We start from the raw sequence: 15,467 nt of genomic DNA, 5'->3' as shown, positions 1-15,467 counted from the left end.
AGTACATGTATGGAGATAAGATATATATCCTGATCATTATCCACATACGCACAAAATTTGACCAATTCATGGATAATTGTTGGCTACACATACCAGATTCTTTTTCACAAATATCTTGACATTATTTCCCAAGAAATTCATAAAGATTTCTAAAAACGCCCTGTTAAAGCCTTGTCTTGAATCTGCTCTACAAGTGAATGGGTTCTTCCTCAGCTCCTTCCACAAAGCTTCAAGAAAATCGGTTCAGTCATTTTTACATGATCCTGCTAAAAGTCAGACAACCTGTGTGGAGGTAATGACCCCTGTCTCCTTCCTACCTGGCATCACAATCTTGTCGCAGGCCACACACTTGGAGGAGAACTCGTTACAGTAGCAGTCGTTGCAGAGCAACGCGTCGTCCTGGCTGGTGAAGGGCTCGTCCGCCAGCGAGCGGTCGCAGCGGAAACAGCGGAAGCAGTGCTCGTGATAATGTCGCTCCTCATAGAAGAGCTCCTGGCAGCAGAAAGCAAAGAGAGAACAAGGATACTGGAGGTTATTTCATACAATTATAAATACATTACTGACCTTAATTGTGTGTACTCCAAAACATTTATCATTTGAAGTTTCAGTGTGTAGGATTTACTGGCATGTAGCCTTGGAATTACATATTGAACATATTGTCCCCTTCAAGGTGTGCAGGAGAACCTACAGGGGCCTCAGGTTACATACAACATGAAAAACCCTGTTCGGATTCCAGTGATGTGTGAAGGGCTTATTGTAAAGTGATGAAAAAACACAGATTTTTTATTTTCAGGCGATATTACACTAATGGAAACATAATTTTTGTCAATAAATAGCCCAAACTCCTAAACAGTGGCCCTTTAAGGCTCCAGACCTCAGTCATCTAGAGGAAGCAAACACAGGAAGGACTTAACAAACCAACCAGGGAGTACGGAACCGTCCTGGGTCGACCTGACACGTGTAATGTGAACACACACTCACAGTCAGTGTGTGGTTGCCTGCACATATTGTACTTATGTGCATGCTTCTGTTTAAAAACATTTCACAAGGATGGGAGCGAAACGATTGTCTACGGGAGAGCGAGCCAAGAAAGTCCTGGCTCGTCCGCTGCCCTAGAGGATGTTGACAACTCATAGGCCACATTAGCTAAGTAAACTTCAACGCATGCCTCGTTCTGTAAACTCAAATAAGTCGCATTTTTCAGACTTAAATCATCCACTTGGTGTTAGTGTTTTCCATTAAGCGAAGATTGAATTTGAACTTGATTGAGGGGGAAGATGGAGACGTTCCCTCATGCAGCATTTTTACAGTCTAGCCCGTTGGCTTATGTGGACTTTGTGGAAATTGCCTCTGTAATTGTGAGTTAAATTAGCCTTTACTGCGTCTTGCCACACAGAATATAAAGAACACGGCTCATTTGCCATGAATTACGCATCATTAACATGACATAACTTCTGCTTTAGCTCCCAGAGGCCACATCAAGACATGATAGAAAATGATGTGAAGCTAGTGTAGTTCTTTTTGATGTGCTTTATCTGGATATACATGCTCACAGTGTGGAAACACTGAGGGGATATGTGGAATTCCAGAGTTTACAGTATAGTAGAGAACATTTCCAAAAATATTTAGCTCTTAATTTTTGTGAAACTCTGCATGTAACTCTTACTTCATAGTGTTATTGTGCAACAGACAGCTGATTGCATGTCTGATCACGCTATAATAGATTCCTTACCCTTGCATCATGGGCGATCAGCTCTTTGCACTCGTCACACGTATTAGAGAACAGGCTGTCATAACAGGGGATGCAGTACGGGCTGTCATCGGACTGGATGTACTTGCGGCCGTACAGGGATTCTTTGCAGTTGACACAGTCGAAACGGTCGGCCATTGTGAATTCTCTGCAAGTCTAGAACACACAAAGAAGACAGCGACATTTTAAAATACAGTTGGAAATGGAAATGAAACAATGAAAAACCAGAGAGGATGAGAAGGAAGCAGAATGTACAGTAGAAGAGGAGGGACAGTCTTGAGAAATGATTCAGTCACCTTTTTCCACTATGGCAGTTCACTATAGACTCTCACTGCCAATATTTATGTTGTAAATATTTTGGCTTGTACCAGCGAAGAAGCTGAGCTCAAACAAAACACGCAGTGCAAGTGGGAGCAAGTGGAAAAATAAGAGAGAGACGTGAGAGAAAGAGAAAGAGAGAGCGAGAGAGTCCTGAGAGTGAGTGCAGAATGCCTGTTAACTTTTACTGGTGTGTGATGAAAGTGCGGTGGACGCAGAGGGAGGGGACAAGAGAGCGAGCTGTCACTTTATTTTCCTTCACTGACAACCCAACTCTATTTCCTGTCGCCGTCAACCGCTCGGAATCTGCAGACATGAGATTGGGGCAGCCGGAAAAAAAACCCCAGAGAAACTTCCGTCATGTGAGGCCCACACGCCGCGCGCACCTGTAAATATGTATGAGGCATGAATCTGTTTGTGAGTAAAGCGTGAAGCACGAACTGAGACAGAAACCCTGTGAAGTATTTGTGAGTGTTGGTGTTCTGGCATTTGTGAACGTGACTCAGTAACAAGTGGCTTCCTTGCGGCGTGAAGGAGTGTTCCCGGATTTTCATGGGGCAATAATCAGCTCTTATATAATAATGAAATTGAACTTCAAACTTATCCTGTACGGAATATAAGCACGAGGGGCAAACACGCACACACTCCTGCACAAACGCACAGGGCGACACAGTAAAAGGGAACAAAGAATAAAAGCCAAATCTGTCATGAAGGAAAACTTCGTCCCCGACTCTCGAGTTTCATCCGTCTCAGCCCTTTTTCTTTGCGAGACACAAGCTCTTAATGAGTCGGGGTGAGAAAGTTCAGCACCGCAGTTCAGCGCCGTCTCCCCCAAACCGGAGAGTGCTCTCTCAGCCCCCCCCCCCCTTCAAAAACTTAAAGACATAAATTTGAAACTGCACATGCCTGGACAGCCATGCAGCCATGTGTATACACTGGCTTGCATCACTGCCCTGCCATAACTCTCCATCTAATGACTGAATGGATACATCTTAAGTATCTGATGTCAAATATTATAGTATCCATCTGGGGCTTATGGCAAACTGTCAGAACAAGCAGCTGCGGTTGACCTGTGCAATCTAGGTGCTGAACTCGCAAGTCTCCGCTTTTTAACATCAATTTCTGCACATTTGACACTCCATCCATCAGAGGATTCCAGTGACGTCGCCATCAGCCCACATTAACCACGGCGTCGAGATTAGATCAAGTAAGCATACAGCTGAAAACGAGCACAGTGACCTTAATGTTATCTGCAGTGCCAGGTAGGTATGCGCTGCTCTCGGTTGCCAGGTGAGGGAACGAGACGGGGCATGACTCACAAAGCCGGGAGAGGCAGCGCTATGACGTCCGACGTCAGCTTTCATTTCCAAAGCACACCGGGCTGCTGTTCATTACCCTCCCACGACTCATTTGTGTAATCCACATATCCATTTTACTGAAAGGTTGTAGAAAGTAGGTCATGAAAGGCAGGAATAAAGTACAGTGCGTCCTCCGACAGGATGATGAATATTTGAACACAGATGTCTGACGAGTCTAAATCCCTGTACCTGGTATGGATCACCCAGTGTTCCTGGATGTCCCTGCTATTAAAGCCCCATGCAGCCTTGGCTGGTTTTCCTCTCTACAAGTGTTTTATGGTCTCCAGTGACGTGTGGGTTTGAGCTAGAATAACTCGTTTGATTGCAGTCAGGTAAAGGCTCCATGCACACAAGAGGATTTTAAAATCTTGACAGACCACACACATAATGATGCATTTAATAGCTTTTTAATACTTATTTTAAATACACACCAGATGATTCAGTCAAGACGCAGGACCACACACTTGTTAGTGTGATTTCAGTGTGGTGATTGGGACTTGGGTCATCAAACGTGACTTTAGAGAAAAACCTAAACGATGACGGACTGTAATCGTCAGCTGGTTGTACTTTTGTGTTGTGTTTTGAGCTGAAAAACAAAATGAACAAAAGAAAAAAAACCTGTAGATGAAGTAATGGCTGAGAAGATAGAACATGGCTTATAGATTTTGCAGCATGAGCTGGAGGAGAGTTGGAAATAAAGTTGTATCGTTAGTCTAGTAATGGGGCTGTAGCTAGAGGGTAGAAAGTGATCATTAGAAAAGTAGTAATATTTACATTCTCTGACCTTCAATTGCAGAGGAGGTGTCGGTCCATAACAATATTATCAAGCTCTGGGCTTGTTCGAAGGTTACTGTCAATTACTGGGTTGAAAAACATCATAATTTGTGACTTTAGATCTCATCGTCATTGGCTATTTCAAGTTTCTGCTCAGAGAAATTGGGATTAAAAAACAGGGAGTCTCTGGTCCAGTAGGTAACACTAAGATTATGTCTGTGATCACCTCTCGCAGGAGGATCCTTTGGGCAGATAATCTGTTCAGACTATTGTCAGGAGCAGTGAATGAAACACAAAATCAACCCAATTATCCTCTAGTGTGTAGTGAACTCTCCAAACCCTGATACATGAATATATATTACTTTAACATTCACACAAAGGGCTTGTTAGGGTTTACATTTCACAGAGATTCACTCTGAGTGTCAGTGTTTGAGCAGCCAACGCAGAGCCTGGAATGAACTCTAGATGATACAGGCTCTCACAGAGAGGAGCATGACGTCAGTGCACTGACCCCTGGGGTGACGGACTAAGACATGACATCGCTGACCCAAAACCCACCATCCACTTGGATCTGGATGATCACAGTGAACTCTGGTCCCGAGGCCAGTTCTCACAGGGCTTTGTATCTACTACTGTACACGTTCACTTCTCGGCAAAGGTCCATCTCCTTCTTGTCCAGGACCCAGTGACTAAGAACCCCACTCTGGGTTAATAATGTTCCCAAATACCAAAGCTGTGACTGAATTCAGCCCCCTGGGAAAACAGTGGGCTACTAGGAAATCACCACTTACTCCACACAGCGCAATCGTCCAAATATATTGTACAGAGTTTAATTATAGTACTGCAGCACAAAGTAGGGATCGTTGTTTAATATTGGAAACAGTGGATTCATTCTCTTTAAATGCACCACAGGGGATTCACATGAGCGACTGCAATATATATTACATGCAGCTATATGGGTCAGTGTGAGTGACTCTGCAGAAATTCATCTGCTCAAAGCAAAGTATCTCCAAACCAGATGTAGTTTTCCATGAACTTCACAGAGCATGCTCATGGTTCTCAGAGGATGAACCCATTACACTCGCCTTGCAGCTCTATCATCTCAACAAAGTTTTCCACTTTCACTAAAGAAATATCAAAATCAAAATTGCCATAAAAGTACAAAACCCTTTCTGTTGGGGCGTTCTGTGATTCCTCTCATACCAACCTTGGGCCAAAACGCTGCAAATATAATCAATCAAATTGGCTTTGGCAGATACTCTCAAGGAGACCAAGATTTACTGAGGCTGTTGCCATAAAGACGTAACATTTTTAGCTTGTCCAAGAGCTCAATCCATCCATTAACTGTAGTTTATCCTCTGAGGGTCACAGGGGGGAGCTGGAGCCGATCTCATTGGACCAGAAGCAGGTTACACCCTGGACAGGTTGCCAGCAGGCCAACATTCACATTCACACTCACACCTATGGACAATATGGAGTCTCCTAAAAACCTCACTCCATTATACAAGTCTTTGGACTGTGGGAGGAAGCTGGAGTACCGGGAGAAAACCTACGATAACGCAGAGAGAATGTGCAAACTCCACACAGAAACATCCCGGCCAATCAGGAGAGACATTGCTAACCACTGCTGCTCTAACGAAGAGCTAAAGATGAATGAAAACCAAACTCCTCCAAATGTTATTCATTCCGTGCAATTCTCAAACAACATGGGATGTGAAGAACCTTGTAACTTCCTGAGACTTGTCGATAGCAGAGGAATGCCAGGGCTGCACAGGAGGGTGAGGTTCAGGGCCAGTTGTGAGACACCACACAGCCTCAGACCAATGCAAACAGGCAGACTGTATGCTGTTGCTGGGGGACATAGTCCTGGTTGGTTACTGAGGGGCTCGCAGATACCCTGTCCAGTCCAGTCCCACGGGCAGGCCTGTTAATCCCCCAGCCCAAACTTTGCTTACGCTCTGTTTGATTCCGACTGAGCAGTCCACAGAAACCTTCCTGGAACAGGATGGCAGCTCTTCCCCTTCTTCCTTCTCGTCAGTTTAGAGAATATGCTTGTAAAATATCTGTTATGACTCAAACTAAACAAAGCACTTGACATGTTACATTAGCAGAGGGGAGAGATCATCTTGACAAAAGTCAGCAGAGGGGTCTTGCACAAGAAAAATGACATGTGACACGTGTGCAGTCCAATACACAAACTGTGCAACCAGACAGACAATGCATTATATGCAGTTGTGCCCACATGTTTTAAATAAATGTACAGATATCAGTAACTCTCCTACAGAGAACTCTAACATTCAACCTTTGATATGAAATACTTTACATCTCAAACTACTTTACTGTACAAGTCACATTCACACTTCTGTCGTCAGGGGCAATTTAGGGTTCAGTGTCTTGCCCAAGGTCACTGGACTGGAGGAGACAGGGATCGGCCTAATTTCTGGAAAGTGGCCGACCCGCTCTACCTCATGAGTCACAGCCACCTGGTAAAACTCTTCTGCAAAGTAAATTGATTCAGAATAACTGACTTTGGTCCCGAAAGGTAAACAGAACACATAAAATACTTGTTTCAGGATTAAGCACAAAGTATTTACAGGACAAAACGCAGTACTGTGACTTTACAACACAAAATACACATCTTGTGGGTATATGTTTGTAGGACTCCATATCTCCAACATACAGAAGTCAAGAGTGGAAGTGGTGCAACTGTATCCAGCCTGATAACATCACACGACTGGTGGTGGAAACAGTGTCACGATCTGGACAGGCAGATGATTTTAAAATGGTTTAGTTTAATCGAAAAAATGGCAAACTGTACAAAAGCTGTCACTATGTTGTTGTGTGTGTCGTCTAAAAGCAACAGAGAGAGAGAGAGAAAGCAAAGAGAGGAACTGCTCTATTTATTAGCTCTGTGTTTAAAGGTCCACTGTGACTTGTGTACTTTTATGTCCAAGTGGATACTTCAACAAGTGTGGATTTTACTGTTAAGAGTCAGGTCGTATTTACTTAAAAAAGTAGCCGCTAAAAAAGCCTCTCGATCACCTTCAACTAACTGGATTTCTTGGCAGCAAACAGACTAACACAACCAAAGGAAGGAGTGTGCTGTCCCCTGAAAGTACACATGACTGTTTCCCTTCAGGTCCCAGAGAAAGTGATGGAGGAACAGAGAAGGAAATCAAAACACAAGAATGGGATGAGACAAAGCAAAAAACGAACAAACAGCGACATTTAGCTGTAAATGAACGCTGGAGCACGACCTTAAACCTAAACCAATCTCAAACGTGAACCTATAGTAAAGCAGGTCTTAAATCAAATTAGAGAAAAAGTGGAACGGCTGCTTTTGGATAAACACATACCATCACATTTCGCTCTGTCTGGTGCATGGACATCTTCCAGACACAGTAAAGCTCCTTGGCTGGGTTTGGGACGGGGAAAAAAGTACAGCACTGGACACTTGAGTATATCATTTGAGGGCCCGGTTGAGCGTATCGAAAATAAAGTACAATGTCCAAAACACACTTGAGAAAAAATCATTTGTGTCTCAGTCCAGTGGCCACTTGAAAAGAGCCTGATGGAGATCTCGTCTGATCTTATTTTATTCCAGCCATGCAAGACTTTCCATTTGGTGACTAATGCAAAAAGGAACAAGGCATGAATTGCAAGAGTCTTTTTCTAATGGTTCAGAACTTTTCTGTTTATGACACAGTGTCAGATGTTTCATATTCATGTTTCTCGTCAAGCTTCGGGCAACTGAGGTCACGTCCTTTGTGAAAAGCTTCCAGATCCACATATTCTCAGAGACTAATCACTCCAAGAGCTAAATCACATCAACATGACTAATTGTTTTCATGGACAAAAGTGGTTGAAACCATTTGGGTTGCAATAAAACAACACAGGGGCTTGACCCTGGAATATATTTGCTCTGTGTTAGTCAGACGCTGGGTGCGCTGTTCTTACCGGCTTTCGCTGGATCAGATAAATGAAGTCCAGTAATCGAGAGGACACACATGAGGCAATGAATCTTATCACAGGATGAGGAGGAAATTGCTCATGAAGCAGAGATAATGGTACAACCCGTTCACAAGCAGTTGTGCTTATTTAAACAAGCTTCAAGTTATGTTAATACAAAAACATTTTAATTCTAATGTTAATAACAATTCTTGCTTACTTGCGGGTAGTAAACAATCTAGTACAATACATTTCTATCACAGTTAAATCCTGTTATTTAGTTTGGTTGCGACACTGATTCTAAACCAGAGAACCACAAGTGCTATCGTAAGAATGCTGTCTGAGGGTTTGAGCAATCTGCGGTCACCACAGTTTATACTATGGGGTCTCCATTCAGCCTCTGTTAAGATGCTATTTGTAAACAACCAGTGGCTCTTACATGAGTGCTGTCATTTTTCTATCTCCCCCTGTCTTCCATCAGAGGAGACGCTGGGCCACCCACGTCCTCAGGACACTACAGGAGCGTTTACACAGGAAGCTACTTCTACCGCCCCGCTTTGAAGAGCGTCAGTGAGCGAGTTGTGGCAAGGTGGGTGGGGGGGTTGTCGTGGGGGCACCTGAGAGCGCTCCTCTGTGGGAGCCTGGGTCAGACGCGAGGATAGAGTGGAGGCTGCAGGACCAGACACTGCAGCGCTAACCTGTTATTGTCCCTGAGCATTTAAACACCAGCTGGTGTGGAGTGGGAGGCGACGCTGGGCTCAAATCAAAGCCGGCATCATAAACACAAAGCAGGGAAATGACTACCTGCTGCAGCAAATGTCACCACGGCCTTTGTAATTTGTCCCTTTTGGCAACTTTAACGACCGTGCAAGTGTGGGTATATGACTTGATGTCTTTTAATATTAGCCTTGAATGTGTTGTGTGGTGCACACTGTGGCATTAGAGGGAAGGCTAAGCTGGCCTGAAAGACGTGTGCGTCAAACCTCGTGGACTCAATTATTAAGAGGATTTTACAGTCGTTCTGTGTACAAAAGATAAACAGAGGCACAGCACGTCTCCCGCTGACGTGTGTGGCTTTATGCTTGACTCATACATTTGTTATAATCTGACACTGACTTGGCTCAGTGGGACTTGAGGACGTGCCGGCGGGGGAAGACGCCATATATGCATGGAACTCTCCTCTGTCCCCGTCCACAAGCCTGTCTCAATCCCAGTGCTCCACAGTACTCCGCCGACACCAAACAATAACATTGCAATTACTCCAAATCACACAGTGCCGTCCCAGCCGCCACGGGGGAAAGATCGGAATGAATGTGAATTTATTTTTATATCACTCCGTGCGGACGGTCAGAGGATTACATTTTTGGCCTACATTTGTCTTCCTTTGAAGAAAAAAACACGCTGCCATACATTAGTGCTTCACATCTGGTTTGCATCGGGGAAACTATGCAGTCAACTCCTGTGTGCCAGTGGAGGTTTTGGAGAGTCACTGCCTGGAGAACGCTAGAAAGGTTGTCTGTTTTTTTTCCTCCTCTCTGTGCTGGTATTTGCCGGTAAATGTGTAGATGGCAGAGGAACGACTTGAGCGAGAGTGAGTGAGAAAAGAGAAAGCAAATCTCGAACTCGAGCATGAAAAAAAGAGAGATCTTGACAGTCTGCTGGCTGAGCTCTGGTTACACTTTGAGCTGGTAAAACAGCGTGATGAGACGAGAGGAAGTCAGGAATGCAGAAACAATGGAGTTAAAACACCAATAATCAAGATTTAAAGCTGATGCCTGCCCAACACAAAAAGTAGTGTCACAAGAGATAAGCATTTATACCAAAAACTAATCCAGGAAAGGTGCTGAAAGATCTCAGGGGAGCAGTTGCGTTACTGTTGCGGTGGCTACTTGTTTTAGAATAAATAAGTTGAGAAGCATTGTCTCTCCATTTGAGACACAGTTTATATTATTTCTCTTTGGACAAACAGTGATTAATCCCAGGGACCCCTGTACTCCAGAGTTTCCCAGGGCAGAGTCGTGCCCAAAAATGGTTATCTTAGTCACTGTCCTGATGTCTTCACATCCTCCCTGTCATCCTCGGCCCTGTGATCCCAGGGATAGGGCTTCCCTTTGAAATCTGAAGCCGGCCCTGCGCAGTAGAGAGCCGTCTCCGTTGTGACACCTGTTTTGTTTAGCTGAGGACCTGTGGACCTGTGCATTGTGTTTGAATAAATCTGTTTAATTTCATCAGGTGTACCACAGCCCTGTCTCTATCTGAATCCTAACAGGATCAGGGGGGCGGGAGACTCTCACTTCCAAGCAGTGCATGAGGACGTTGCTTCCACGACACAAACCTCCAGAGGCAGATCCCAAAAAGCCCCACTGTTGTTTATCTTCAGCGGGAAACAGAAATTTAATCTTTAAACACAACAAATGTCTTCACAAGTCACCACAATGGAAAATCGACATCTTGGACTGCTCCTATAAATAAAACAAACAGCTTTAAGGGAATTTAGGGGCGAGTTTATCCACCTTTGATTCAGACAGGTCCTCATATGAAATTCAGGTGCATGCCTCCGAGCTGTTGCTGCCGAGACCAGGACCATGAAATCTGATCACAGAGGATTCTGAGAATGCTTTGACGTTGTTGTCCCCGCTTTCTGACATGATAGAAGATTGGTCATGCTCTACTTTTCTCGTCTTGCTGCTTCAGCTATGTCTCTCAAGTAGAACTGAAGCCTGCAGCTTTGTGGCCTTGATACTTAGCCAAAATACTGTCAGTTGTCTTTATCAGTTGCTGTGTCAGTGGAAAATGAGGAATTTCACTCACATTTAATGGAGTAATCTCTGAAAGGGGGCATTCACAGTTTCACACCTACCTTGTTTGGTCCGGATCTTCTACTCTCCCTACTTTTCCGTTTAGTCAGAGTCAAAATAACAGGTGTGCCTCGCACAACAACAACAAAATGTGGTTGGTGATATTTTAGACTTTCTGACAAATTGCAGGAAGTTGAGACAGCAGTAAACAACAGAAGAAGAAGTGGAAGCTGCCCACAGGAAGGCTTGGAGGCCTCTGATGATGTGTTTTCATTTTTTGACATTCAAACTGAGTTGTTTTTTTTCTATTGACTTGTTTTTTTTTAAGTTGGCGAACACAATGACTGTCAACACAATGACATCTACAAACCAAATCTACAGATCAAATGTAAACAATGATACAAAGACACAAACCGTAGTTTAGACCATGATCTGGACTTTCAATCTAAAGTATCACTCAGTCATGGTATGAAAGAAAATACTCCAACTCTTCCCTATTAGCTCAGTGGATTACCTTTGCACTTCCAATGCAAACTAAAGGAACCTGATTACAATATAATCCTACACCGTTAGATTTAATTCAATTTAAAGTCCACCAGACAAACATGCGCTGACTGTTGCAAAGAGGAGAATAGCTGCATCATCATTTTGACTTAAATGACCACTGCTGATTTATGTACTAGGCTCCATGGCTATTTGTAACACAGAGGTATTGAATGCCGAGACTAACTGTGAACCAAAGAAACACAAAGAAAGTGGCTCCTACAGACCCCTGGTCAGTCCCAGGTGGTCTCCTCGTGTTGCAGAGTCAGCACAAGTAGCCTGGACATCAAGGAGCAGGGCTAAAGTTTCACAGACTGCACACTCAGCAACCTCAGCCACACACACACACACACACAACTGCACAGTGCACACCCACAACTGCAAGCAATTATTTAGAACTAATTTAGACTTGTGGCTCGTGGCAGCAGCGATGGCACCTGACCCTGAGGTTAATGCCCAGACGAGAGGGCGTTATCTCCTTCTTAAACATATGTCCCAAAATCCCAAGGCATGAATATTCCGCATGTTGTCATAAGCAGGTGGATGAACCCAATCCCTGCATGCAGAGGGCCTTCATGGGTGTTATACATTACGAGCAGCGAGAACAATCCACATTTTTAACCACAGCTGCACAGATTATCTCCCGCAACCGCAACAGAGCAAAAAAAAAAAAGCTCACCTCTCTCCCTCTTTGACTCCGTAGCCCAGAGAAAACGGGTTCATATGGAGAAAACATAAAACATTGGCTCAGAGGAGCAAAGGGGGGCCCTGCCAAATGTGAAATGACTTAGAAGTCATTTCCAGTATATGCAGCCATTTTTCCCCATCTCAGGCACATTTCTATGGCGACGTGTAAACAGTGCCCTCATTCCCCTGCACCATAAACCTCTTGGCAGTGACGTGCAGCTCTCGTTTCATCCTGCACGGTGATGACTGAAGGCACAACCCAGCGTTTTATTGGGGATGCTGCGGCAGTGTAAAAATTGATGTGTCGTGCCATAAAGAAATATTGAACCCATCAGGAAAAACAGATATCATATTAGTACGTCCTAAACTTAGATCACGTCCACGTTTTTAGACTTCCTGACTATGTTTAGAGCGGAGCCTGCTCTGCACATGTAGAAAATCAGGTCAAACTAACTACACAGTGCGTTGCAGTTAAATGCACACTGTCTTGTGTTTATTGTAAATCACAGCAGTGTAAAAATCCCACAGCATCTAAAAATAGATGTGATAATGATTGGTTGACCTCTGAATCATCCCCGTGCACCATTTTCCTGTCGTAAAAAACATAATGTCTTCTTCCTTTGCTCTGGTATTTAGTGCGAGAGCCAAATGTGGGTTCATTTCCTCCTGGGCAATGAACCCATTCACCAATGTGGAGTTGATAACAAGTCAGTGTGCACCCGCGCTGTGCTTCTTCCTGTTACCCCGACCAGAGACATCTCTGGGACTTCTCAGAAAGACGGACGCACACATTTCCAAACACACAGATGCAATGAGAAACAGCCGTATTATGTCTAAACACACTAACACAGTCTTGCAGAAGGACAAAGCCACAGAGGCGTAGACCCACCTGCAGTCGTGTGCACCCGCAGACACACACCTACGGTATCATGCATGCACGCAGGCGCACATGTGAACACACAAAGCTGAGGGCAGATAGAGAGATCAAACAAAAAAATAAACACAGCAGCCAAACTGGGGGACAATGGCCGACTTGTGCAGGAAGAGCAGACACAGCGAGCAGCTGCATACACACTGCAGCAGTTTGTTTAGGTCCCTTTGTGGGGACTTCCCGTCGGGTGTAATTACTGCTCATATTTACAATCCCCCGGCTTTTCTGCTCGCATAAATGAAGCCGATAAGATCAAACAATCTGACATATTTAGGAAATGAGTTCCAAACAAAGTGGCAAGATCTTGGTAATAAGAATCCAAACACATCAAATAGACAATTAATTTAAACCAGACGTACAAACTAGGGCCGAGTGCTGCCAAGCCAACCTCCTTAGTCCTGGATCCTCAGAACAGAAGATGGAAGCTTGACTTATTCAAACGATGATGTCATCATTACTGGAGACGACTGCAGAAGATCATTAAAAAACTATTTCCACTCAGTTTCGCTTGAGATGCTGTAAATGTTTCCTGATAATTCTGCACAATGAAGCGAAGGAAAAGTAGCCTGACTCTGCAGGAATGCTCTCTTGACCCAATTTTTATGATCCCAGACTGGGACCACCTCCTTTGTGTCTTTGTGTTTCTGCTGTAGCTTTGACCTCCAGATAGATGAGGAGTGAATCACATGTGCTGGAAACCAAACGCCACAAATTGCCACAAAAATCAGGAAGTGCATATGCGAGTGGTACACAAGCGGAGGTGAGTGACCTACGGGTCATTCATCCCCCTCACTGTACTGCAGGGAGAACGTCCCGGCTCTGAAATGCAGCACGCCGGCCGTGTGGCTGGAATGAGCTCGCTTCAAAAAGGTGTCCATAAATCACTCCGCCATGCATCTAAAACTGCCTCCAACCGCTTCATTCATTAACTCACCCAACTTCCCCCATCCGGGCTGAGTTCACACCTTGTGCCATTTCTATTTTATATTTATGGTTTGAGTTTTTGCCTCCAAACACAGAGCTTTGATAGAATTTGATCGTGCAGAGTCCTACCATTCAGCAAATCAGATTAAATCGACCTGCAGAGGACCAGGAGAGCAGCAGTGGTCGGTGTAAACATGTTCTCAGCTAAAACTGATTAGTCATGGCATCAGAAAAGCAATACTCCTGCTGGTAGACAATGGGTCTCAGTGGGTTTATCTGATCAAATAAGTCTGGAGAAGAGCTGCAAGTTCAGGAATCCTATAACAAGTTTCTCGACTTTGCCAGGAGAGACCTGCAATCCGTCAGGTCCTTATCTCACGGCGTCACACACTGGAATCTCTTTTATCATGCAGCCATGCAAAACTCCATTCATCTTCTCCACCTAATTCATTATCGGTGATAAAATGCAAAGTCCCTGCCGCAGTTGTTAAATGGAGAGAGACGACGTGAAAACAGGTGCTTTGGTAAACACTGATAGTGTGGTTGAATTATGTTGCTTCCCAAGCAGACCTGCCTATCGCTTTGGATCTATTAACCGAGACTCTCCTGCGACTCACGTTCGACCTCATCTGCTTTTATCCTGCTCTTCTTTTCCGTATAGGGGTATTCTTGGCTTCCAGGGATGTGGGAATAGTACTCAACACAAAACAGACACACAAACTGAGGGAAAGGTTGAAGGCACTAAAGCTCTCCTCAAGGCTTTCGGCCTCTTCATCGATCAAGTGAAGTGTAAATTTATGTCACAGGTCGTGTAAATTAACAGGACATATGGCTCATCCTTTATTATTGGATGACCAGAGTCCAACTTCCCCAGTAGATGAAGGTTAAAAGCTACATGGCACAAACCTAACGCACAGCGCTGTGCAGAGACACCGCAACACTCTCCTGACTGATCACCACAAGCACGACTATGACCATAATCCATCATTGTGCATGACTGCTAATACTATAGGACAGGTTTTATTCCATTCTCTCCTCGGTAACCATTAAACCTTACACAGTTTCCACTCACCAGTGTTGAGAAAGCGTGCAACGGGATGAGGGATGGGGGTTTTGGAAGGGGGGGTTGAATACTTCCACGGTGAAGTCATGGTGCTTGTGTCATTGGCCCTCCGCTGTGCTTTGCTCACCGTCTGGCCCCCATTTTACCCATTGATCTCATTTCCATTGCCAAAACTGGATGTGGTTCTGTTTGAAGTTGACTGTTTAGGCCCATTAAAGCATTGACAGAATTGCAAACGTATGGTGGACCTCAGGACGAGTAAAGAAAAAAAACAACTCGGTGATGTTGGCCAGACTTTTGAGAGGAATGGAGTTAACACAATATGAACTTTTTAGCAGTGTCCAGTGAGACACTGTAAAAATCTATGGCCCTA

The 15,467-nt window shown here is 44.4% G+C and overlaps 2 protein-coding genes across 3 annotated transcripts in view; both read right to left on the bottom strand.

Annotated features, from left to right (window-relative positions):
- Positions 1 to 15,467, bottom strand: part of LOC117777400 (hemicentin-1-like) — a 1,765,934-nt gene that overhangs the window by 366,338 nt on the left and 1,384,129 nt on the right. The window lies entirely within an intron of this gene.
- The window catches only part of fhl3a (four and a half LIM domains 3a), a 29,620-nt gene that overhangs the window by 4,800 nt on the left and 9,353 nt on the right, over positions 1 to 15,467 (bottom strand). Inside the window, exons 1-3 of one of the 2 annotated variants that reach the window (XM_034612246.1) lie at positions 14,198 to 14,202; positions 1,733 to 1,906; positions 318 to 492 (exon numbers count right to left, since the gene is read on the bottom strand). In XM_034612246.1, the coding sequence (XP_034468137.1) occupies positions 318 to 492; positions 1,733 to 1,888 (331 nt within the window). In that variant the 5' untranslated portion in view covers positions 1,889 to 1,906; positions 14,198 to 14,202. Of the gene's footprint in view, positions 1 to 317; positions 493 to 1,732; positions 1,907 to 14,197; positions 14,203 to 15,467 lie in introns of those variants that run through there. The other variant, XM_034612245.1, reaches the window with a different exon arrangement.

This window comes from Hippoglossus hippoglossus, chromosome 16 (genome assembly GCF_009819705.1).
Source record: "Hippoglossus hippoglossus isolate fHipHip1 chromosome 16, fHipHip1.pri, whole genome shotgun sequence".
NCBI lineage: Eukaryota > Metazoa > Chordata > Actinopteri > Pleuronectiformes > Pleuronectidae > Hippoglossus > Hippoglossus hippoglossus.
The sequence above is the reverse complement of the archived record's forward strand: the minus strand, read 5'-3'. Positions and strand labels throughout refer to the sequence as shown.